The 23674-nt window shown below is 38.8% G+C and overlaps 1 protein-coding gene across 2 annotated transcripts in view; it reads left to right on the forward strand.

Moving 5' to 3' along the window:
• The first annotated feature begins 777 nt into the window (after window positions 1–777).
• LOC101895533 (inositol-pentakisphosphate 2-kinase) overlaps window positions 778–23674 on the forward strand; it is a 31153-nt gene continuing 8256 nt past the window's right edge. Inside the window, exons 1-7 of one of the 2 annotated variants that reach the window (XM_011292379.3) lie at window positions 778–872; window positions 948–1681; window positions 5099–5254; window positions 11026–11126; window positions 15898–16380; window positions 19150–19208; window positions 19434–19571. In XM_011292379.3, the coding sequence (XP_011290681.1) occupies window positions 1069–1681; window positions 5099–5254; window positions 11026–11126; window positions 15898–16380; window positions 19150–19208; window positions 19434–19571 (1550 nt within the window). In that variant the 5' untranslated portion in view covers window positions 778–872; window positions 948–1068. The remainder of the gene's footprint in view (window positions 873–947; window positions 1682–5098; window positions 5255–11025; window positions 11127–15897; window positions 16381–19149; window positions 19209–19433; window positions 19572–23674) is intronic. The other variant, XM_020035214.2, reaches the window with a different exon arrangement.

Consider the following 23674-nt stretch of genomic DNA (forward strand, 5'->3'; position numbering starts at 1 on the left):
ACTCTCAAGATTGTTACTGAATCTCCATCTAAATGTTTTCGCCTATCAATAGACTTCCTCCCAAGCTAGTCTATAATAGAGCGTTCTCCGATTATCACTCCTTCCGCTTTAGATCGTCTATAAAGATTCAGTCTTTTTGTCATCGAAAATATTACTTATGCCATAAAGTCTCTTTCTATAGGTAATCAATAAGAACTGACTTTTATAGTGGTCTATTAAAGTTTTTCCATCAAAAATGTCCTTTACCCTAAAAATTGTTACAGGAGCGACATCAGCATGTTGACGTCAATAAAAGTAAACTCCTTCTCGAGCTTATCTACAAAAAAGATACCTATGATAAAGATTCACTCTTTACGTCAGCTATGAGCAGCCTTGAACCCAAATCTATGAATAAAGCAGGGCGAGAAAGTCTATTACTACTACTAATGCATATATGGTGAGCAAGATTGCTTTACGTCACTGATAGTAATACCCATGCTACGAAGTCTCCCTCTTGTGGTCATATATAACAACTTCTCTTAAAGTTGTCTATCAAAACTTGTTGACCAAACAGCTTCCTTAACCTATAAAGTACTTACTAAGGCGCCATCTAGATGTCATATTTATGTGGACTAACTCATGAGTTTGTCTATAATACAGCACTGATAATAACTTCTGCAGCTTTTTATTGAGTCCTCTCTTTAATGCCGGATGTATTATTAATCTGGCATCTCCTCAGATGTCTTCTTCAGGTTCTAAGTAAGGGGCGACAGGTTACTTTGAGCTATTTAAGCGTTGTAAGTCAATGCATATGACTATCAGCATCATCCGAGTCTAGGATCTGCATTAATACATATCAAATTATATAGAACCGCTAATAAACATAATCAATTGTAATTGTTGTAGAGCGACTGTAACGACCAGGAGATTCCAAAAAATACTAAATTATATTTTTCCTACATTTCTAGGTTGTCCCTTTTAACAGCCAAAGTAGAAAACCAGCAATAACAGTGACAGCGTAACCAAACAACCCACCAACCAAGCCATCCGACCGAGAGAATTGTAAGTTTGGAAGATTGAAAAGATATAATGGCTTCGGAAACATCATCATGCGCTTCATCATGCCTGCAATCAAATGAGGCACCCAAGGAATTGCTGGAACTGTTGAGTGTTTTGGATAAACAACAAAAACAACAACAACAACAGCAGCTCCCGCAACATGGCCACAATTCCAATATGAATATGGAAGGCAAAGAAGAAGCAGAGAATATGCCCCAACAGAAACAGAAGCTGGACCCATCTATTCAGTTGCCCGAAAAAACTCGCATGGATCTGAGCCAAATTGAGTTGATCTATCGTGCTGAGGGTAATGCAAATTTGGTGCTTGCATTACCGCAATTTAAAAAAGTTTTACGTTTGCCAAAAATTCAACAAAAACAGCAAAACGAACAGCAAGCAGACCAACTATCTCTGCAGGAATTGCAACAAATGAATGAATTGAAGCAACAACCACAACATCAAGATACCCAATATAGCCAAAAATGTCCTGGACCAAACACACAACAACAGCATCGGCAGCAAGAGCAACATTATTACCCAAAACAACAACAGGAACATTCGAAATTGAAGCAGCAGGAGCCAACAAATATGACTTTAACTGCAACCGGCCAACAGCTACTACAACAGCCTCAAAGTGCAAACGGTAAGTATGAGTTTTAGAAAACACACACACACACTTTCGTTCACCACTCCACATCCCTCAGGGGAAGGAAGATGTTCCACGTCATTCATTCCAGGATTCTGTTTTTGGCTGCGGGAATTTTGCTGATTGCAGCAACAATGGCTTAGGATGTTTACTTAGGGTGTAATGAAAACCAGATAATGCTTGCGATACATTAATAAAACGTAATAAATCAGTGGTTATCACGTCTCCCCCATTAAGGCTAACCTTGAAGATCAGTTATAGGATCTCCTAAATGAGTTTTTGAGTCACTAAAAAATCACTTTTGAGCTAGTCAAAAATTCGGACCTGATACTGGTATATGAAACCATGGAAGACTTTCTTTGTCTCGCCTATGGCAAAGCAAATCCTCTAAAAGCCCTTCTACAAAAAGGGTCCCTCTAGCTAGTCTATAAAAACAAATTCCCTTAAGAGTACACCTATAAGAAAAATCCATAAAAAAAACTCTGAAAGGACCTAAAAGAAGGATCTCTCTAAAGAATTACTCTCTGAAAAAGACTCTCTTAAGAGTTTAAGAGTCTATAGGACGGACTCTCAATAGCTCATTTATGAGATATTCTTTCTAAAGAGTGCTTCTATAAAAACACAATTTCAAGAGCTCGCGTAAAGAAAAGACTGCCACCAGAGCTCATCTACAGAAGGGGCGCACTCAAGAGCACATCTGTAGGAAATACTCGTTTTTTGACTCTCTCAATAGCTCGTATATTAAAAGATCCTCTCAAAAGCTCGTCTATGAAAATAATCTCTCTGGAGCTCGTCTATAAAAAGACTCCCTCAAGAGCTGGCGTAATGAAAAGATCTCATTTATAGATTCCATTAAGAGTTTGCCTACACAAAAATTGCTCTGTCAAGAGCACATCTATAGGAAAGACTCTGTCATGAACTCGTCTATTTGAAAAGACTCCCATGAGCTCGTATCTTAAAATATCCTCCCAAGAGCTTGTCTATGGAAAACACTCATTCAAGTACTTGTCTATGAAAATACTACCCAAGGTTTGGTCAATGAAAAAGTCTCCCTTAAAGCTCGTCTATGGAAAAGACTCCCTCAAGAGATCATATATAGACAATACTCCCTTAAGAGCTTGTCTATAAAAAAATGCTTCCTTAAGAGCTTGTCTATGAGGACTTCCTCAAAAACTCGGCTTTGAAAAGACTCCCTCAAGTTTGTCTAAAGAAGGCTCCAACAGGAGTTTGTCGAGAGAAAAGTACGCTGAAGAGCTCGTCTCTAAAAAACTCCCTCAAAGGCTCGTCTTTGAAAAAACTCCCTCAGGCGTTTGTCCGTGAAACGACAATCTTACCAGCCCATCTATTAAGACTCCTGCATGAGTTCGTCTATAAAATAATTCTTAAGGGTTCCTCTAAAAAAATACTCCTTCGAAAGCTCGGCTAAGAAGAACGCATTCACGAGCTTCAGTATGAAAAGATTCCCTCACGACTCACTCTAGAAAAATGCCCTCTTTGAAGCTCATCTAAAAAAGAGTCTCTCAAGAGCTCTTCTAAAAGATACTCGCGTAAAAAGACTCCCTCAGAGTCTCGATGATTGTAAGACTCTTTTTCACGTGCTCATCAAAAGAAGTCTCTTTCAAGACCTCGTGCATGAACAGATTCCCTCATGATGTTGTTTATAACGGGACTCATTCTAGAAAAATACTCTGTTCGAAGATCGTCTTAAACAACTCCGTCGGAGCTCGTCTAAAATATGCGCGCGTAAAAATGATTCCCTTCAAATTCCGATGATAAGATGAGCTCGTCAAAAGAAGACTCTTTCAAGAGCTCGTTTATGAAAAGATTTCCTCACGATGTTGTTTATAAGGGGAGCTAGGGAGCAAGAGCTGGAGCTTTTCTAAAAAAATACTAGCGTAAAAAGACTCCCTCAGAGTCTCGATGATTATACGACTCTCTTGCACGTGCTCGTCAAAAGAAGTTTCTTTCAAGAGCTCGTGTATGAACAGATTCCCGCGTATATACTCTGTTCAAAGCTCGTAAAAATGATTCCCTTAAAGTCCCGATGATAACACTCTTCCTCTCACGAGCTCGTCAAAGGAAGTCTAGTTCAAGAGCTCGTTTATGAAAAGATTTCCTCGCGATCATGTTTATAAGGGTACACGCTCTAGAAAAATACTCTCTTCGAAGGTCGTCAGAGCACGTCTAAAATATACTCGTGTAAAACAGAATCCCTCAGTCCCCATGATAGTTAGACTCTCTCTCTCTCTCTAATAATGGATTTGCTTATCTTCCTTCCTTTTATAGGCTTTTCCTTATGCCATAAGCTCGTCTAAATAAAAGACTCCCTCGTGGCCTAGAGCTCGACTCTTGCAATCACCTCAATACACCTCATCACCTCAAATTCAATAGACCAAACATGTCATCAGACTCCTCTAAAGGAAATACTAGCTCATGTCTTAGTCCCATCATTAGGAAATACCTCACCACGCTATGACCTCTTATATAGAAAAAAAAGACTCGCTCCCCGGCAAGAGCTCTTCTACCAAAAAAGAAGAACTCCTATCTAGAAAAGACTCAATCTGATGAGCTTTCCGTTTGAGGTGCTCTTAGGAAAAAAAACTTTATTATGAGGTAGTCCCTGGGAAAGGTTCTCTCAGGTGTGTGTGAATTAAAATACTATTTCACGAGTTTACCAGTAAATAGCATCCCCCAAATAAAAATACCCTCATGAGGTCGTATAAAAAATGTCCTCTCTTCACATTACTTTTAGGCTTCCCCGTCAAGGAGCCCTGTCTGCGATGCACCCTGTTTGCGATGCACCCCAATATAAACCTTTTATTTATTGGCAAAATAATGTAAATGGGCCTGCCTGCCAGTCGGTAGGCTGAGAACGCCTCGGAAATTCCATTTCGAAAACTTTAATGATTTTTTGTGGAATTTCTTGTTTTTGGCTGGCAACAAAACCTCCGCCAAAGGAATGTGTTTATATCATTTGGATGCAGTTATTATTGTTTCGGAAATGTGTCTCGCTCCCGAATCCCTTTCCCCAGACGTCTGCATATTTGTCTAAACACTGCCTGCCGATAGCTATACAGCCAGCCAGTCAGCCCTATCGCTGAAATAGTTTTCACTTCATTGTTTTTGTTATGTGAAGTTTTGTATTTGCTAATTCATTTGCTAGGTTTCCTTGTTTAATCCTGTTTTTTTTTTTTTTTTTTTTTTTTTTGTGAGAGGGTTGGGAAAGGGAGGTGAAAAGAGCTTTGGAGTTTGGGTTTTGGCCAGTTTGTTTCATTGTCTAAATGCAATTCTTTTTCTGTTCTGTTCCTTTTTTTCAATTTCATTTGTATGTTTCCGGCTGCTTACTTCATCCCATTGGTATACCATCGTGCGTGTTTGTGTCTCTGTGTCGATGTGCGGATACTCTTAAACCAGCTGTTGGAATCTTGACAATGGACCATTATGTGGCTTATATTGGTATCATACGTTGTCTTCTGGGAAATGAGTTTGTATTTGAAGCGGATATTGTTGCAGTGCCAAATCCCAATGACAGAGACTGGATAAATGAGCACATTAGGCCTCATCGACCAGGTATGTATCTATGATCAAGTGTGTGTGTTTGTGTGTGTATAAAGTGAGAAATTAAGCTAGACAACAGTAGGGACAGAAAGCTGTAAAGCTACACAATGTAGAGCTTAAGAGGGGGATATTAAGATGCTGCTCGGGATAATTTGAAATCTTGAACAACTCAAGCCAATGATTTTAGAAAAGAAAATGGGGATTGGTGAAAACCAAGTGAAGAGAGCTTCAAGTGGGCTTTGGAGCTACAATCGCTTGGAAAAATCACTTCTAGGAGACCAAATAACGTCTCTTAAGACTGGGTTGAGATCTGTAGAAAAATATGATTTGAAGTGAAATTTTTGAAAGGATTTCACAATGGGCCAACTGAAAAAGGACTTCGTGAGGGTAAAGAAGCCATGCTCACAATATATGCATTAGTAATGGTATGAGACTCTCCCTTCCTTCCAAATCAATAGGAAAGGAAAATTGAGAGAGAATACGTGTGCTTTGTTTATATATTTTCATTCGAGGCTGCTCATAGCTAGGGTAAAGTGAAAATATATCTTTTGTTGATATATTTTGTGATCTACTGTAAATGTAATATCCCACCTCTCTCTCCCTCTCTTTAACCCTTTCTATGTGCGACTGTGTAAACATTTTGCTGGAATATCCAAAGAATTTTTCAACATTTTTTGTTTCATCCCAGGCACATTGTTTGACCAATGCCAGTTACAGCCAATATGCCATTCGACAGATCTTTGTAGGTGGTATAGCTTTTAAGCTCTTTGCATAGATATGGCTACTTTGATGTTGATTTGGCCTAAAAGTTAGCAAATATTCACAATAACTTGTCTAAATAAGAACTCGCATTCAATGGCATTGTTGGTGTGTTGCATTCGCTTGAAATGTCTGGCATTAGGAGTCCTGTGGGCTAAATGCAAACAGACATACACATAAAGGATATTGTTTGCAAAATATTTCAGGAAATATTCCACACTTGATATGTAATTATAACGATATGGAGTGAACGATATGGGAGGCGTGGAGGGCACCACCTGATCAGAGAAATAATAACAAAAGGGAAATATTATCAATAACTAATTTCTAACATATTATAGAATAGTAGTAGTCCTTCCAGATGGAATAGCCCATAGAAAGACACAATTTTCCTTAGATATCCTCCCACCTAAAGGTCGTCTCGTCTCATAGAAGACCTGGAGGTCTTCTCATAGAAGACCTTGAGGTTTTTTTCATAGAAGACCTGGAGGTCTTCTCATAGAAGACCTAAAGGTTTTTTTCATAGAAGACCTGGAGGTCTTTTCATAGAAGACCTGGAGGTCTTCTCATAGAAGACCTGGAGGTCTTCTCATAGAAGACCTTGAGGTTTTTTTTATAGAAGACCTTGAGGTTTTTTTTTCATAGAAGACCTGGAGGTCTTCTCATAGAAGACCTGGAAGTCTTTTCATGCTCGTGGCATGAGCTTTCGTCTATGGCAATAGACTCTCGCTCTCATGTCATGAGCTCTCTCGTCTATGGAAATAGACTCTCGTTCATGGCATGAGTTCTCGTCTATGGAAATAGACTCTCGTTCATGGCATGAGTTCTCGTCTATGGAAATAGACTCTCGTTCATGGCATGAGTTCTCGTCTATGGAAATAGACTCTCGTTCATGGCATGAGTTCTCGTCTATGGAAATAGAGTCTCGTTCATGGCATGAGTTCACGTCTATGGAAATAGACTCGCTCTCATGGCATGATCGCTCATGGCATGATCTCTCTCGTCTATGGGAATAGAGTCTCGCTCATGGCATGATCTCTCTCGTCTATGGAAATAGACTCTCGCTCATGGCTTGCGCTCTCGTCTATGGATATGGAGTCCCTCATGGCATGAGCTCTGGTCTATTGAAATAGACTGGTTCTCATAGCATGAGCACCCATATATAGAAATGGCCCCCGCATGATATGAGGTATATGGGAAAAGACTACCCCATGGCATGATCTCGTTTATAAAAAAGACGCCCTTAAGAGTTCTCTACAGAAATACTCCTTTAAAAGCTTATCTATGTTATGACTGCCTCAAGATTTGTTCCATGCCTCAAGATTTTTTCTCGAATGCCTTAATAAATCCAAATTCTTTATTCAAACATTTTATTTCCTCTTAGGAATAAACATTAGCATAAATAAAGTCTTCGCCCCATGGACTTTTTTGCGGATATTGAAATTCAAATCAATCATTCGACTGGCTGAAACGTCCATGATATGCAAGAATTGTACCTCCAATTTTCATCTTGTGCTCCTTCGACATTTCTTTCAGCAAATTTCATTACAGTATAGTTTAGTTTTGTATTTCAAGCATCCTGTCCCCCCTCCACACCTTCCAGCCTTTGTGCGCTCTTACAGTTGAACGGTTGATGTTTATCATTTTTTGTTGTCGTTGTTATTGTTGTAGAAAATGGAAAATCTCCGGATAATACTGAAAGGCGAACATAACTAAACATGAATTGAAGGAAACTTTTATTTTGAGCATTTGAACCATTTTGTTGCACTCGCAAGGAGGCTGGGGGCAACGGTCGGTACGAAATCGATAACGGTATCAAAAGGTGTTGGCATCACTTTGTTGTTGTTGCTTTTCCTACAAAAGCAAACGATGACTTTGTACTTTGAGAAGGAGTAGCAGAAGAAACGTGGTTGAACATGCAAACTTTTGAAGAGGAGAAATGCGATACTTCAAAGAAGCATGGGTAAACTTAACGATCTCCTACCGGAAGACATTCATGGCTCTTAGTCTTCTTTCTGTTATCCATGGGAAGTCTGTAGGAGAAGGCGTTCTGGCGTTCTCCTGGTCTTCTATGAGAAGTCCTTCTTCTAGCCTTCTATGAGAAGACCATCCTCTGGACTTATATGAGAAGAGCATCTTCTAGCTTTTTTGAGAAGATCTCCAGGTCTTCTATGAGAAACCTCAAGGTCTTCTCGGAAAAGACCTCCGGGTCTTCTCTGAAAAGACCTCCGGGTCTTCTCTGAAAAGACCTCCGGGTCTTCTCTGAAAAGACCTCCGGGTCTTCTCTGAAAAGACCTCCAGGTCTTCTCTGAAAAGACCTCCAGGTCTTCTCTGAAAAGACCTCCAGGTCTTCTATGAGAAGACCTTCTGGCCTTCTATGAGAGGACCTTCTGGCCTTCTATGAGAAGACCTTCTGGCCTTCTATGAGAAGACTTTCTGGCCTTCTATGAGAAGACCTCCAGGTCTTCTATGAGAAGCCTCTAGGTCATCTATGAGAAGACCTCTAGGTCTTCTATGAGAAGACCTCCAGGTCATCTATGAGAAGACCTTAAGGTCATCTATGAGAAGACCTCTATGTCATCTATGAGAAGACCTCTATGTCATCTATGAGAAGACCTCCAGGTCTTCTATGAGAAGACTTCCACGTCTTCTACTAGAAGACCTCCACGTCTTCTACGAGATGACCTCCACGTCTTCGATGAGAAGACCTCTAGGTCATCTATGAGAAGATATCTAGGTCTTCTTTGAGAAGACATCTAGGTCTTCTAGGGGAAGACCTCTAGGTCTTCTATGAGAAGACCTTCTGGCCTTCTATGAGAAGACCTTCACGTCTTCTATGAGAAGACCTTCACGTCTTCTTTGAGAAGACCTTCACGTCTTCTTTGAGAAGACCTTCACGTCTTCTTTGAGAAGACCTTCTCGTATCTATGAGAAGACCTTCGCGTCTTCTATGAGAAGACCTTCGCGTCTTCTATGAGAAGACCTTCGCGTCTTCTATGAGGAGACCTTATCGTCTTCTATGAGAAGACTTTCGCGTCTTCTATGAGAAGACCTTCGCGTCTTCTATGAGAAGACCTTCGCGTCTTCTATGACAAGACCTTCGCGTCTTCTATGAGAAGACCTTCTGGTCTTCTATGAGAAGACCTTCTGGTCTTCTATACGAAGACCTTCACGTCTTCTATGAGAGGACCTTCTGGCCTTCTATGAGAAGACCTTCTGGCCGTCTATGAGTAGACTTTCTGGTCTTCTATGAGAAAACCTTCTGGCCTTCTATGAGAAGACCTTCTGGCCTTCTATGAGAAGACCTCTAGGTCATCTATGAGAAGACCTCTAGGTCATCTATGAGAAGACTTCCACGTCTTCTACTAGAAGACCTTCACGTCTTCTACGAGATGACCTCCACGTCTTCGATGAGAAGACCTCTAGGTCATCTATGAGAAGACATCTAGGTCTTCTATGAGAAGACATCTAGGTCTTCTATGAGAAGACCTCCAGGTCTTCTATGAGAAGACCTCCAGGTCTTCTATGAGAAGACCTTCACGTCTTCTATGAGAAGACCTTCACGTCTTCTTTGAGAAGACCTTCTCGTATCTATGAGAAGACCTTCGCGTCTTCTATGAGAAGACCTTCGCGTCTTCTATGAGAAGACCTTCGCGTCTTCTATGAGGAGACCTTATCGTCTTCTATGAGAAGACTTTCGCGTCTTCTATGAGAAGACCTTCGCGTCTTCTATACGAAGACCTTCACGTCTTCTATGAGAGGACCTTCACGTCTTCTATGAGAGGACCTTCTGGCCTTCTATGAGAAGACCTCTAGGTCATCTATGAGAAAACCTCTAGGTCATCTATGAGAAGACCTCTAGGTCTTCTATGAGAAGACCTCTAGGTCTTCTATGAGACGACCTCTAGGTCTTCTATGAGAAGACCTCCAGGTCTTCTATGAGAAGACCTCCAGGTCTTCTATGAGAAGACCTCCAAGTCTTCTATGAGAAGACCTTCTGCTCCTCTATGAGAAGACCTTCTGCTCTTCTATGAGAAGACCTTCTGCTCTTATATGAGTAGACCTTCTGCTCTTCTATGAGAAGACCTTCTGCTCTTCTATGGGTAGACCTTCTGCTCTTCTATGGGAAGACCTTCTGCTCTTCTATGAGAAGAGCTTCACGTCTTATATGAGAAGACCTTTTTGTCTTCTATGAGAAGACCTTCTGGTCTTCTATGAGAAGACCTTCTGGTCTTCTGTAAGAAGACTATTATTTTATCTATTCTATTAGAAGTCTTCTCTTTGTCGTATAGCCATGTAAAATACTTGAAACGAAACCGCCATTTCTCTACATCATCATTTTTTGTGCAAGAATTGAACTTTGTTGTCAGATTGTGGACGGTATTCGTTTGCAAAAGATAAAATGATGGATTGAAATGTACAAGGAACGTCGATGTGAAATACCTTTGTGAAGATTGAGATGCAATAACTTTGTTTTGAGCATTTTGTTCTTGTTGTTTCACGAAACTCCTGCGATTTTCTTAGGGGAAATGGAAAAAAAATTTATACATCTTACTTGTTTGGCGGAAGAATGTAGCTTATTTTTGGCAACGGAAACTTTTTAAACAAGCAAAGAAAAAAGTAACAATAAAATTTAAATGTAAAATATATTTTCTTTGAGTTTTTTTTTTTTTTTCTTAAATTTTATGTGCCAAGGTATCCCTGGGAATAGATAAGTTTTCAAGGAAGCAGAAACTTAAAATGTTAGCCATTTCCTAGGAAATTCTGAATTTTAGATACTATTTATGATTTTCTATTCTATTCCCCCTTACGATTCTAATAAATGCCAAGTGACTCGGGCATTTTTGTGTAAATTATAATTACGTTTTAATAATCTCTTTTTTTTTTGGAGGGTCGTTTGACCCCCACTCCCAACAATATTTTAATATAAATTTTTCTTTAGCGGTTTTTCTATTTCCCTATTTAATTTGTTTTCTCTTCTCACCTCTCCCTGTTTCTTTATGAATATTTTCTTTCTTTTGCAGTTAATCGCCTGGATAAAGAATTTGGTGGCCATTACGGTTTGTTACTGCCAGATGCTACTCGTTTGCCAGCAGAGTTCGATATTTTATTTTCCAATTTAAAGGTAAAAACCAATTTTCTCTTTCCATAGCATCTTTGGACGACTCCCAGCCATAGCCATTGGCAAAAAAAGACAAAAACAATTTCAAAGCCTGCTGCTTCGCATCCTAGTTGGGGGAATGCATCTCCTGTAGTTGCTGTTGTTTTCGTTTTTTATGTTCCAATTTTTGTGCTCCCTCATTCAGTTAAAATAACGCAACATTGTGTTCATTTACATTGTGGAGCTGCACCGCTTGAAAGGCTTCCGTTGTTTTTGGGAAACCGGTGATGCCAGTGCGAGTCCTTTTGTTTATTTCCTTAGAAACTAATAAATCATCCTTGTAATTTCTTTTTAAATTTCTTTGCCATTGTTGTCCCTGGGTTTAGGTTAGTTTATTGCTTCCAATGATTGCTTCGTGCAACAAAATGTTGCAGCAAAACATGCAACACTGTACCACATAGCGTTTCACCGTGTGGGTGCCTTGTAATCATGAAAATTGCGTTTTTTATTCTTCGGGAATGAACTCATATGTTTGAGTTCAGCAAATTTTTCATATAAATATTTGGTTTCTAAATAATGCATCTCAGGAGTAAAAAAGGCAAGTAAAAAGGCTTGGCCGAACTTTGAATACCCTCCACCATTTGGATCAAAATTGGCAATTTTCAAAAAAAAAAAAAAAAATAAATAAATAAATAAATAAATAAAACCCGTTAAAATCTGTTGAAATGAAGCCCTTATATTAGAGTCTATGCGACGACGAAAAAACAAGTAAAAAAGCTGTAAGCTTTCGGCCGGGCCGAGCTTTGAATACCCTCCAACATTTGGAAAGAATTTAGCAAATTTTCAAAAAATAAAATCCTTTAAAAATTCTGTTAAAATTTTAAAAATACCAAACGTAGCCCTCAAATTAGGGTCTACACGACGACATGTACCTGCATCGGTAACATCATCAAGATAGGGATGGAGTATTATATGGGGGCTATACCAAAATGTGGACCTGCACAGACAATTTTCTGTCTTAGGCTGTATAACTTCAAATTCCAAATTTGGTGTTCCCGTGAATAATGTCGCTAAAATCACCAAAATACCGAATATCGAGAGGTGCCGTTTTATGGGGGCTATACTAAGACGTGGACCTGCACAGGCTATTTTTTGTCATAGGATGTAGTATCCATTACGAACTTTAAGTTCCAAATTTGAAACAATTCCGGTGAATAATGTCGCTAAAATCATAATAGTACCTAGTATCGGGAGGTGCCGTTATATGGCTGCATACGAAGACGTGAACCTGCACAGACAATTTTCCGTCATAGGCTGTAGTATCCATTACGAACTTCAAATTCCAAATTAGAAACACTTCGGTTGAATAAATGTCGCTTAAATCACCAAAATACCGAATATGGGGAGTTGCCGTTATATGGGGGCTGTACGGAGACGTGGACCTGCACGGACAATTTTCTGTCATAGGCCGTAGTATCCATTACGAACTTCAAATTCCAAATTTGAAACATTTTCGAGGAAAATTGTCGCTTAAATCACCAAAATACCGAATATGGGGAGGTACCAGGAGTCCTGCAGGTATAATACACATTTGAGTAAAATTTTATCAACCTACTTCATTTGGTTCGGAAGCTAGAGCGAGTTCCATTGACGGATAGATAGCCAGACAGACGAACTGACATCGCTAGATCGACATAGAATTTTATGCTGATCAAGAATATATATACTTTGTGGTGTCTAAACTGTATATTACGAGGTGTTACAAACGGAATGATAAACTTAATATACCCTCCATACTCGGCTGGACTGTATAAAAAGGAATTATAAGATATCGTTTGAAAATGCAGGTTCCCAATCTAAAATATTTCAGATAGGATGAAAAGACCGATATATATGTCGTACCAAGTAATGTGTAACGTTGACACAGAGTCTGAGAGGAGGAATTGCAAAAATTCATGAGGGACTTGTTCGCCATCTTAGGTATGTAAAATCATGTCCTGTCTGTAAAAGACGTGTACGACTTTCAGAAAATACACAGGACATGTAAGAAAACCCTTCGCCGGTTATAAAGAAGAAGAAATGTCATATGTCTTCAAGGCACATCAGGATCCGTAAGAGGTATTTTATCCCAAGAAACGCTTTCAAACTGTTCTACCTCAAGTAGGGGCCTCATGCCTGTGGAACATCCATAAGGAGTCTATTATGTGTACAGGCCTTTAAATATGTCTGTCTTCTATGGAAGGCCTTCAAGCGGTCCTTTGCCTTTCGAAAGTCTGTTAGGGGTCTCTTTGTTTAAAAAAGACCTGTAGTTCCCGGAGACCTATAATACGTCTTCCGCTATAACAGGTATGCTTTATATTAAAAGGTTAACAAGACCTTCTGTCTGTGAAACTCCCGCAATAGTTGCTCCGTTTGAAGAAGACCTGTAGGTTGTCTTATATTTGAAGAATTATATTTTTAGGACCTTTAAGAGGTCATCCATCTGTTGAATAGAAATGATTGAGAGCGGCCATACAAGGCGATTTAGCAGTTTAAAAGAGGTGTACCTGTATAGGTAACTGTAGAGGTCTTCTATTTGTTGAAGATCAGCTGAGGTCTTCAGTGTATGGAAAGCCTGTAAGAAGTTATCGATTTCCAAAAGAGGTTCTCTTACTAATTTCTGAGGACTTGTATGAAGTCTCCAACTTTGAAAGGTCTGTAAGAAATCTTTGGAACTATTTAAAACATTTTATTTGAAAAAGTCCTGTATTTATTTGGTGTTTTTAGAAGGCATTAATAAGGTCGTCTATCTGTTGAACAGCCGTTTTCTTTCTATAATATATCACCAAATGCTAAATTGCCTGAAGGAAGCCTGTAAGAGGCTCTATATATGTATAATACTTGTGGGAGGTTTTCTGTATCCACCTGGCCTGAAGATCTGTAAAAAAGCCTTTTGTTTGAAAGACAACGGCTTGAATGGCTGTCATAGGAGACCGATAGGATGTCTCCTGTCTCCAGGGGATCTATATCTGGCCATAAGAGACATGTAAAGATAAGGAGAGCTGTTCTTCTGTGGAAATATCATCAGTTCTTCTTTGCTCGATTAGGGAAAATGTCTGGTCTTTGATGAGTCTGATAAATAGTTTAACAATGCAGGAACTGCAGAATTCCATCTTGGCTTTGTTGGCCACAATAGCATTGCAACAAATGAAATGACTGCCAATCCGCCGTTGAACTGATATATCGGCAATGTCAAAAAAATCTCCCTCCCAGAAGGCTATCTTAAGATGGCAATTGAAAATCGATTTCAAGGTATTCAAGGCTAATGCTGAGTCCGCCCTATCTCTGACTACTGCTAAGTCAGATATCCAAACTCCAAATGGGATAACATTGGCAGGTACTGATGTGTGTCAGCGACTGTAGTAAGGAAAATACGATATTTCTGGTTTAGTCGAGGTTAGTCCTGTTTATTCTGAACATAGAATATACACGACGAGTTTTGGTACCTGTACCAAGATCTGAACGGGTTTCCCCTTGTATGACGGTGAAATTCCTTCACCAAACGCATCGGCTTAGGAACTCAAAGTTGGAATCTCTTGCGGCTTTTAGCAACTAACCGGCTTCCCTCAATTCGCTTCTTTTGCTGGTGGCTTGTAAGAACTCACCGTGTTAGCTTACTCCTAGACACAGCTCCTCAGTTCCCGGTGGCTTCGTATAACTCACTGCCTTGGATCCTTTCTCTGCGACAGTACGCCTCTGGGTCCATCGTTCAGATTACTTGCCCACTCTACTCACCTGTTATTTCAGATTCACCCCTTTTGGTTTTCTCAGGCATCGGTTGTTGTACTTTGGTCAGGTTTCTGACCTGACCTGAATTTTCAATGACAGCCCCTTCTGCTACTTTTGAGTTTCCTTTTGTAGGCCGGTGTCAACACCTACGCGAAGTCCTCCAGTACCATGGAGTAATATCTAATTGATTAATAAAAAAAAAAACGGAAAATGGTAAAATGTGCAGGCTGCTCTGCCTATAGAATATCTTTAAATTCTTGCATATCTGCCGAACTGTATAAGGTTTGTAGCAATCTTTTCATGTATGCCTGAACTCCTGCTAAATTTAAGAAAATTCATAAAAAATAGATTTTCAAATCCGCACCACAAAGTCAACAATTTCCCCTTTTTATAGAAAACCCACACAAGGAAGTTACATAATTCATCTCTTAAAGTTTTCCCCAAAACAGACATATTGACTGAACTCAGTCATATAAATCCTCATGTGTGGACCACACATATGTGATAATCCCTCTATCCTGATGTTGGCCAATGTCTGTTTGTTGTTTCACTCTCAATTTAATGCTGAAATGACAAAAGAACACAAACGACAAAGTCTGGTTGCATATCGTGGTGGTGAGGATGTTAGTCTTCTCTTGTTGCCACAGCAGCCAACTGATGACTTGCATTGTGTTTTTCCCCAGGACAATGCATCATTGGATATCTGATTTTTGTTAAAGTTTTATTATGTCAGTGTATTTGTTAAAAAAAATCAACAACCACAACAACATCGTCAACTTCTAAAGTCTGTTGTGATTTTTATGTTTTTAAGTCTGGTTCCATGATTTTTTTTTTTGTGGGGGAGGTTTATGAAATTTATTATTTTCATGGCTTTTAACTGGTTTGTCCATTTTTGTTTTTTGGTATCGGTTGGAGGCAGCACTTTTATTTTGATTTTTGTGAACCATACCTGGCTCTTTGTTATCTTTGAATGTTGAATTTGTTGTTGCCTCTTTTTGTTTCTTCCATGGGTCATTGCAAAACAAAGCAAACAAAATCAAAACAACAATGTCCTCAACGTTGTTGTCCTGCCGTTGCTGTCCAGGATGCCGCTTGTGGTGCCGGTGCCAGCAACAACAGCATTTTCCTGGAAGATACATTCGCCATTGAAATAAAGCCCAAACAAGGTTGGCTCTTGCCAAACGATGTTAACAATTTATTTGATATAAAGCCAGCAACAGCAGCAGCAGGAGTAACAGCCATGCAACAGCCAGATAGTTTGGCGGATGTGGGAGATGCCACCTCCTCGTCGTCGTCGTCGTCTACATCCACAGGCACATTGAAAACATCAGCTGACAAAGAATGCTTTACGGCCACTCAAAATAAGTCATCCATAACAAAAACTACAACATCTCCACTACAAAAATCATTGTCAGCGGCATCCAAAGCAGCTACAGTGGGGGGAGCTGGAGCAGCCTCACACGATAAGGTGGACATCAGGTGTCGCTATTGCAGTATGCAGTTTTTAAAGGTAAGTGTCTTGCAGTTTTGAAAAAAAAAAATGAATGATTGGAGAGAAGAATAAAGGCAATAGTACGCCGGGGCTGGCACAGTGCAGGTTGGAAGGGTTGGGCAATCTATAAATATAAAGGAGTAGTGAAATACCTGACTGAGAAACAACGTCCAGACGAAGCTGGTATCTTGAAATTTTTGAGCATAGGCATGTGATAAGCCTGGGTTTTTTGGGAATTAGTTCTAAAAGGGTACGGAAGGTACTAAAATGTACTGAAAATTAAATACCTTGTATTGGACAAAGGAAATGAGCAAGAATTCTGAAATTTGGAAAGGTAGTCACAGATGGAGTGCGTGATAGATACACTAATTGGTTTTTGGAAATACGAACTTGAAGGTTACGAAAAGTTGTAAAATAGTACTTAAATAGTACCATTTGGTATTATTTGAACTGATAGAAGTAAAAAACTTGATTTTTGGTATGAGAATCAAGACCGGAAAATAAGTTTGATAAATGAGGGTGGTTTTGGAAAAGTGTACTTAGTACGCGAAGTGTACTAAATGGTACTAAAATTTGGAACAGGTTGGTTTAGAGTGAGGGAATGAAGCTGGATTTTTGTATTGGGGTCCTTTTTGTTTGAAGGTTGGTGATAAAGAGGGGGTTTTGGAAATGTGTACTATAAGTGTACGAAAACTACCAAATAGTACTTTATATGGTACACTTTGGTATTTGGTGAGCAGAAAGATATTCGGTATTAGGGTCACTTTTCATGTGTAGCCTGGACATATGTGTTTGATTTCGAAAATGTTTACTAATTGTAATCGTACTCCTACGAAAAGTACTAAATGGTATTAAATTTAGTATTGGTTAAAGGGATATAGATACAATTCTGAAATTTGATATTTAGCTTACCGATAATATCTTTGTTTGATATTTGAGGGTAGGTTGGAAATGCCACCTTTATTTGTACGAAAAGTACTAAATTTGGTACTGGGAAAAGGGGTATGGCTGAAAACCTCAAATTTGATATTGAGGTCTCTCTTGGCATCTGTGATTGAGGTATGTATGTGATCTTGGAAATGTGTACCATATTTGTACGAAAAGTACTATGTGGTACCAAAATTGGTATTGGGAGAAAGGATAAGTTTGGAATCCACAAATTTGATATTGGGGTCTCTGTTGGTATCTGGGATTGAGATATGAAGATGGCCTTGGAAATGTCTAATATAATTGTACGAAAAGTACTAAATAGTACTAAATTTGGTATTGGACGAAGGAATAGAGTTGAAATCCTGAAAATTTGATACTGATGTCACTGTTGACTTCTGTAGTTAAGATACGGAGGTGGTTTTGGAAAGCGTACGATAATTGTTTGAAAAACACTAAGAGGTACTAAATTTTCTAGTAGATGAAGGGATGGAGCTGAAATCTCGAAATTTGATATTTAGGTTTCTAGATGTGAAGGTGATTTGGGAAATGTGTGCCATATTTGTACGAAAAGTACTAAGTGGTACTAAATTTGGTATTGGGTGAAGGGATAGAGCTGGAATCCCGAAATTTGATATTGAGGTCTCTCTTGGCATCTGGAATTGAGGTATGGATGTGATCTTGGCAATGTATTTTTACGAAAAGCTCGAATTTGAAATTTGATATTGAGGTCTTTTTTTCTACCTAAAATTGAGATATTGAGGTGGTTTTGAGTTATAGAGGTGGTCTTGGAAATGTGTAATAATCTTGTTATTGGGTGAGGGAATAGAGCAGAAATCCCGAAATTTGATACTTGTCTGTGGTTAAGTTATGGCGGTAGTTTTCGAAATGTGCACTATAATTTTTCGAAAAGTACTTTGTGGTACTAAATTGGGTAAAGGGATGGAGCTGGAATCCGGAAATTTGGCATTAAAGTCTCTGTTGGTTTCTGGGATTGAGATATGGAGGCGGTCCTGGAAATTTGCAATATAATTTTTAGAAAAGTACTAAATTGAGTATTGGTTGAAGTAATGGAGCTGGAATTCCGACTAGATGTAAATGTCACTGTTGGCGTCTGTGGTTGAGAGAAGGAGTTGATTTTGGACATGCGTACTATAATTGTACTAAATAGAGTTTCTAGAGACGTTGAAATAGTTTTGGGCAGAAAAATTGGATGTGGGTCCATTGTACAATGGATTTACATATATCCTTTTCGGTGAACTTCAAAATAAAATATTTTGAAGGATCTTTGGTGTAAGAGTTAAACCGTTTCCTATTATTCTTTCCGAAAATGGAAGAACCTGAATAATATATAACACCTTAAATGTCCGAAAATACAATTCATGGAGTTTTGATTGAAAAATGTTATCAATCTCAAAAATTGTGAATTTTGAGTACTAAAAAGGACTAAAACGAACTGCTGAAATAAATCTAAAATTTTAAGGGGGAGTTTTCATCGATGGAGCAGCGGGAACTTGCTAATATTCTATAAATACTCAAAGGATGAGACTATATATCTGCTGGCCGGTTTAATTTTTTAAATGTCCGATATGAACTTCTCATTGCATGGGGAAATAAATATTTCAGACAAAATTTAACATGCATATTTACAAGAGCCTATATTCAGCCAATCAACCTTTTATATAACACCTATAACTCCAAAGTAGGTATTTATATCTCATTTTTGAAACCAGCCACCCCACTGTGCCTTATTAAAGCTATTGCCTTTTTTCCAGCTTTGTTTTTCCCCATTTAATACTTTTTCCTATGGTCTAACTTTATCTCCTTTACCATTTATCTTCTTCCTTCACATGTTGTTAGTTGCAGCAGAAAAAAATTCTCCAGCGCAGCAATTACTGTCCCATCGATTTGTTCTCTGGGTAGGTATTACAACGACAATTTATTATCTCACAGCCAATATCAAAATCAATTTCACTTTCAATATGGCTTTTATCATTTTAACGTTCAGTTTGGTTTTTCATTCTTTTTCTCTTTCTCTCTGTGTTTCCTCGAATAATCGATGTGTCGTCTTTTTTTTTTTTTTTTGTTTCTTTTTCACTTTTTTGGCCCTCCGCATGCATATTTTATGGGGTATCCATTGAAAGTGTGCCAGCTCGGATGTGGAATGCTTTGCATGCACTTTTCACATGTCCCCAGAATAATTTACGTATCTTCAAGAATGGCATCGTTGTGTTCGATGACCAACTTAGCCGCTTGTCCAAAATTGAAGATTTATTTTCGAGGTAAGTCAAAATAATAAAAAAATTACAAAAAAGTAGTTTTATGTAGCAGAGTATAAAATATAGACAGAGGAGCTTTATTGTCGAAAATAACTGGGAAATTTGAAAATCTTTAAAGGAAGAATAAAATTTAAGATTTTCAAATAGCTCAGGGGATTTTCAAGAATGGCAGATGCTACATGTCTTTGGAGGTTGTAGTTCTATAATATACATATCTTATTGCTATAGAGCGTAGATATGAATGTAAATATTAACTAAGCATTAACTGAGGCTGTGAACCAATGAGGACAAAACTATCACTTTTATATAACAATTGTGCCAAATACTAACTACACTGTACAACAAAATTTAATTTGTTCCAATAATTGCTGGGAAAACCAGCAGAATCCTTGCATTTTTGGTATACACTGTCGTATTCTAAATAAAAACACGATGATTATTTTGATCGACAATTTTAGCCTTCATGCGGGTCAGAAGAAGAGTCTTTTTGGTCCATTTTTCAAAATTATACTTAAAAACTCCCTTTAATCGTTGTCGTAGCAAGTGATAATGAAAGACTGCAAAAAGCCAAAGGACATAATTTTTAAAATTTTCTTTTAATTTTATTGAATGAAAGCAAAATATGTCGGAAATAGCATCAAATTTTAGAATAAGTTTAGATTTGGTCGAATTGGTCACCTTTGGCACGAATTGTGACCTTCAATGAAACCATCACACGCTGCCCGAATGTTGCTCTGCGGTATTTTGGTCCACTCCCGGCGAAGCGCTTGCTTGAGGTGATCGACACTTTATTTATTTATTTTTTAGTGCCAACCTTGCTTTCCAAAATACTCCAGACAGTCCAACGGATTGGTATCCGAAGATTTTGGTAGCCATTGTGTGCTGGAAATACAGCGAGGAACCTCATTTTGTAACCATTCTTGGGTGGCACGTGTTCAGTGTGATTGCGCTGAGTCCTGTTGGAATGTCCAAGGTCTGCCGCCAAAATGTTTGCGTGCCCAAGGCAATAATACACCCTCCAGAATATTTTCGCGATAATATTCGGCATTTATTCTGATGCAACGGTCTATTAATACGAGCGGAGAGTGACCATCGGCAGTTATGGCGGCCCACACCATTACCATGGCCGGCGCTTGAGTTTTGGTGGCCAATCGAAGGTGCACATTTTTAGCTGACCTCTTTGGCAAGTAAACAAGTTCATTTTGTTTGTTTACAAACTGCTGGACAACAAATATTTTCTCATCGGAGAAAACCAAATTCGGTAGTTCAACACTTTCGGCCCAGCGAAGCAACTCTTTTAAGCCTATTTTCTTTCTGTTGCGGTGTAAATTCTTGCAATTTTTGGAATTACAATGGCTTTACCCGGAGCTAATTTGTCAATATTTGACGAATGGAATATTGCGATATGTTCACCTCACGAGCTATTTTTCGGCCACTGCGATGCTGGTTTCGTTCAAGTCGATTTTTTACTTTTCGAACTATTTCTGTTGATGATGCTGTTTTCTTACGTCCACTTTCTTGACGTCGGACTACGCTACCAGTATCACGGTAACGAGGGATGGTACCAGACTGGAGCGCTCTAACGATAGCCACTTGTGGTTTTCCAGCCAAATATAAAGAGATCACACTATCACGCTTGAAGTCCATTACGAATAACTTTTTTTTCTGGAAAATTCTCAGCAAAATGCTTTTGTACGCTTGTAAACAGTATAATGAGCTGTCACTGGAATAATTTTAACAGCTTTCGGACGAGTGGCTTAGAAATGACACCAGTGCAAAATTCCGATTGGTCTTTAATTGTGGCCTGTAGAGTAACAGCAAAATCAGGAAATGTTTCTGTTTTTGATCCATTCCAATCTGTAAATATTTTGGTGTCATCTCCAAAAAACAATCGGCTTCTATTCTGACACTAACCCCACCTGCATTTTCTATTTTGTGAGGATCGAGTCATAATTACGACCTGTAGCATGATTGCAAATAAATATTGACAGGCAGACGGACGGATATACATATCTAGATAGACTAAGCTCGGCGATATAGGAATATCCATACAAAGTTTTCTATATCGGAAACCATTACTTCGAGGTGTTACATAATTGTTGACCCACTCAAACTTATAATACCCCCAACACATAGTGTTGTAGGGTATAATAATAAATTTTTATCGAATCCTTGTTAAGTTTTCCATTCTCGCTCTAATTCCTTGCGGCCATTTATTTCCTTGAATTTTCACCTTTGATTGCATTTAAAAATTATTGACTCAACCTTTGAAGTAGTTACTTGCTTTTGCACTTTCTCTCCCTTTCGGTCTCTATTGCTTTCGGCCTCATTGTAAACCGCCCAATTGCAATAAAATATAAGTGCACTTTGACAGGCGAACAACTGGAAATCCCACACTTTCACACACACACACACACACTCACACAAAATAAACTAACCATAAATAATGAAAATAAATATATTTTCTAACAATTTTCCCAGAAAAAGCTAAGCAAACCAAAAAGAAAAAAAGAGAAGCAAACAAATAAATAAATAGTTGCAACTAACCCGAAAACATTTGAGACTGTGTTGTGGAAGCCAAACCGAATGAAATAAAATTACAAAGCAAATAGAAGTCAGATGTACCAGTACTACTACATGGTAAAGCTTGCAAGCACCTAAAGAGAAAATCGTACCAAATATAACAACAACGAACCACCAGACCATTGAACCCCCAAATGCATGGGACCCAACCAATATTTGCACAACTGTGACACTTGCACCGCATACGAATCAGAGAGAAAATAAATGATGTAGTTGGTGTTGTTGCTGGAGACTACACTGCTGCTAATACCAATGAAAATAAGTTAAGCAACAACATCAACAATAAATATTTCTTTGGTTATACGAACATCAAATAATTGTGTTAAATGGAAGAATGGATTCAAAAGGGAAAAGTAATGACTCGCTTGGGGAATTGAGAATGTGGGGCAACGAGAAAGCCAACATGAGCTTCAAATCAGCAGTTTAAATTGAATATTTTTGATATATATATCTCGGTCAATACCTCCATTTTTATACCCTACACCACATAGTGGTAAGGGTATTATGCCTTTTTGCATTTTTTTATAAAATGGAGAATGGAGGGAGATAGACCCATAGTTACTTTTGAGGATCTTCATAAAATCACTTTCTGAGTCGATGTATGCTTGTCAGCGGGCCAAGGACGAACCCTATTGAAATTGGTGGGAATCGGTTCAGATTTGGAGATAGACCCATAGTTACTTTTGAGGGTCTTCATAAAATCACTTTCTGAGTCGATCTCTGCATGTCAGTGGCCCAAGGATGAACCCTATTGAAATTGGTGGGAATCGGTTCAGATTTGGATATAGCTCCCATATATACAGGGTTGCCCATATTCGACGGACCTTTGAGCTCTTTGGGCCCATTCCAATCGACGAGGCTTGTCCGCAGGCAACATTCTTTGCGTCAATTGAATTTTGTACGGGAACAAATGCAAATTAATGTGAATAATCCGTTGTAAAGTGGACCCAGCCATGCCCAACTGCTGAGAATGGCGTTTTTGGGATGTTCTTGGGGACCTCTCAACACTGGCTCGTACGGCAGCGATATTCTCGGCCGATCGCCTTGGTCGACTTTTATATGGCCTCTTCGGATTAGAAAGAGTCTTACCAGTCGAAAATTTTTCGTATAAACGCTTAATGGTGTTCTTAGAAGGCGCACTTCTCACATTTTTTAATGTTTTAAAAGCACGTTGAGTTTTCACTTCTTCTGTTGAATGTAAATTTCAACTATTTCAGAGCGCTCGCGTGGCGTGTCTTGGTTCATGGTAAAAATCTGCTTGGACTGACGCTTCAAACGCGGTATGTCATTAAGCGATGTGACATCTCTGTCAAAAGTTATGGCTTTGCCAGATGGGTCCGTCGAATATGGGCAACCCTGTATATTCAACCGATTTCAGGTTAATTGTGAACCAAATGGCCAATATCAGTTCAAATGACCTGCATTTTGGCGCATTCGACTGAATTGAGTCTAGGAGCAAGTACATCAAATTAAAAGTCTTCGGTTCATAGCCTGGACAATATAACACATTGGAAATATATTCT

This window comes from Musca domestica, unplaced genomic scaffold (assembly GCF_030504385.1).
Source record: "Musca domestica strain aabys unplaced genomic scaffold, Musca_domestica.polishedcontigs.V.1.1 8, whole genome shotgun sequence".
Taxonomy (NCBI): Eukaryota; Metazoa; Arthropoda; class Insecta; order Diptera; family Muscidae; genus Musca; species Musca domestica.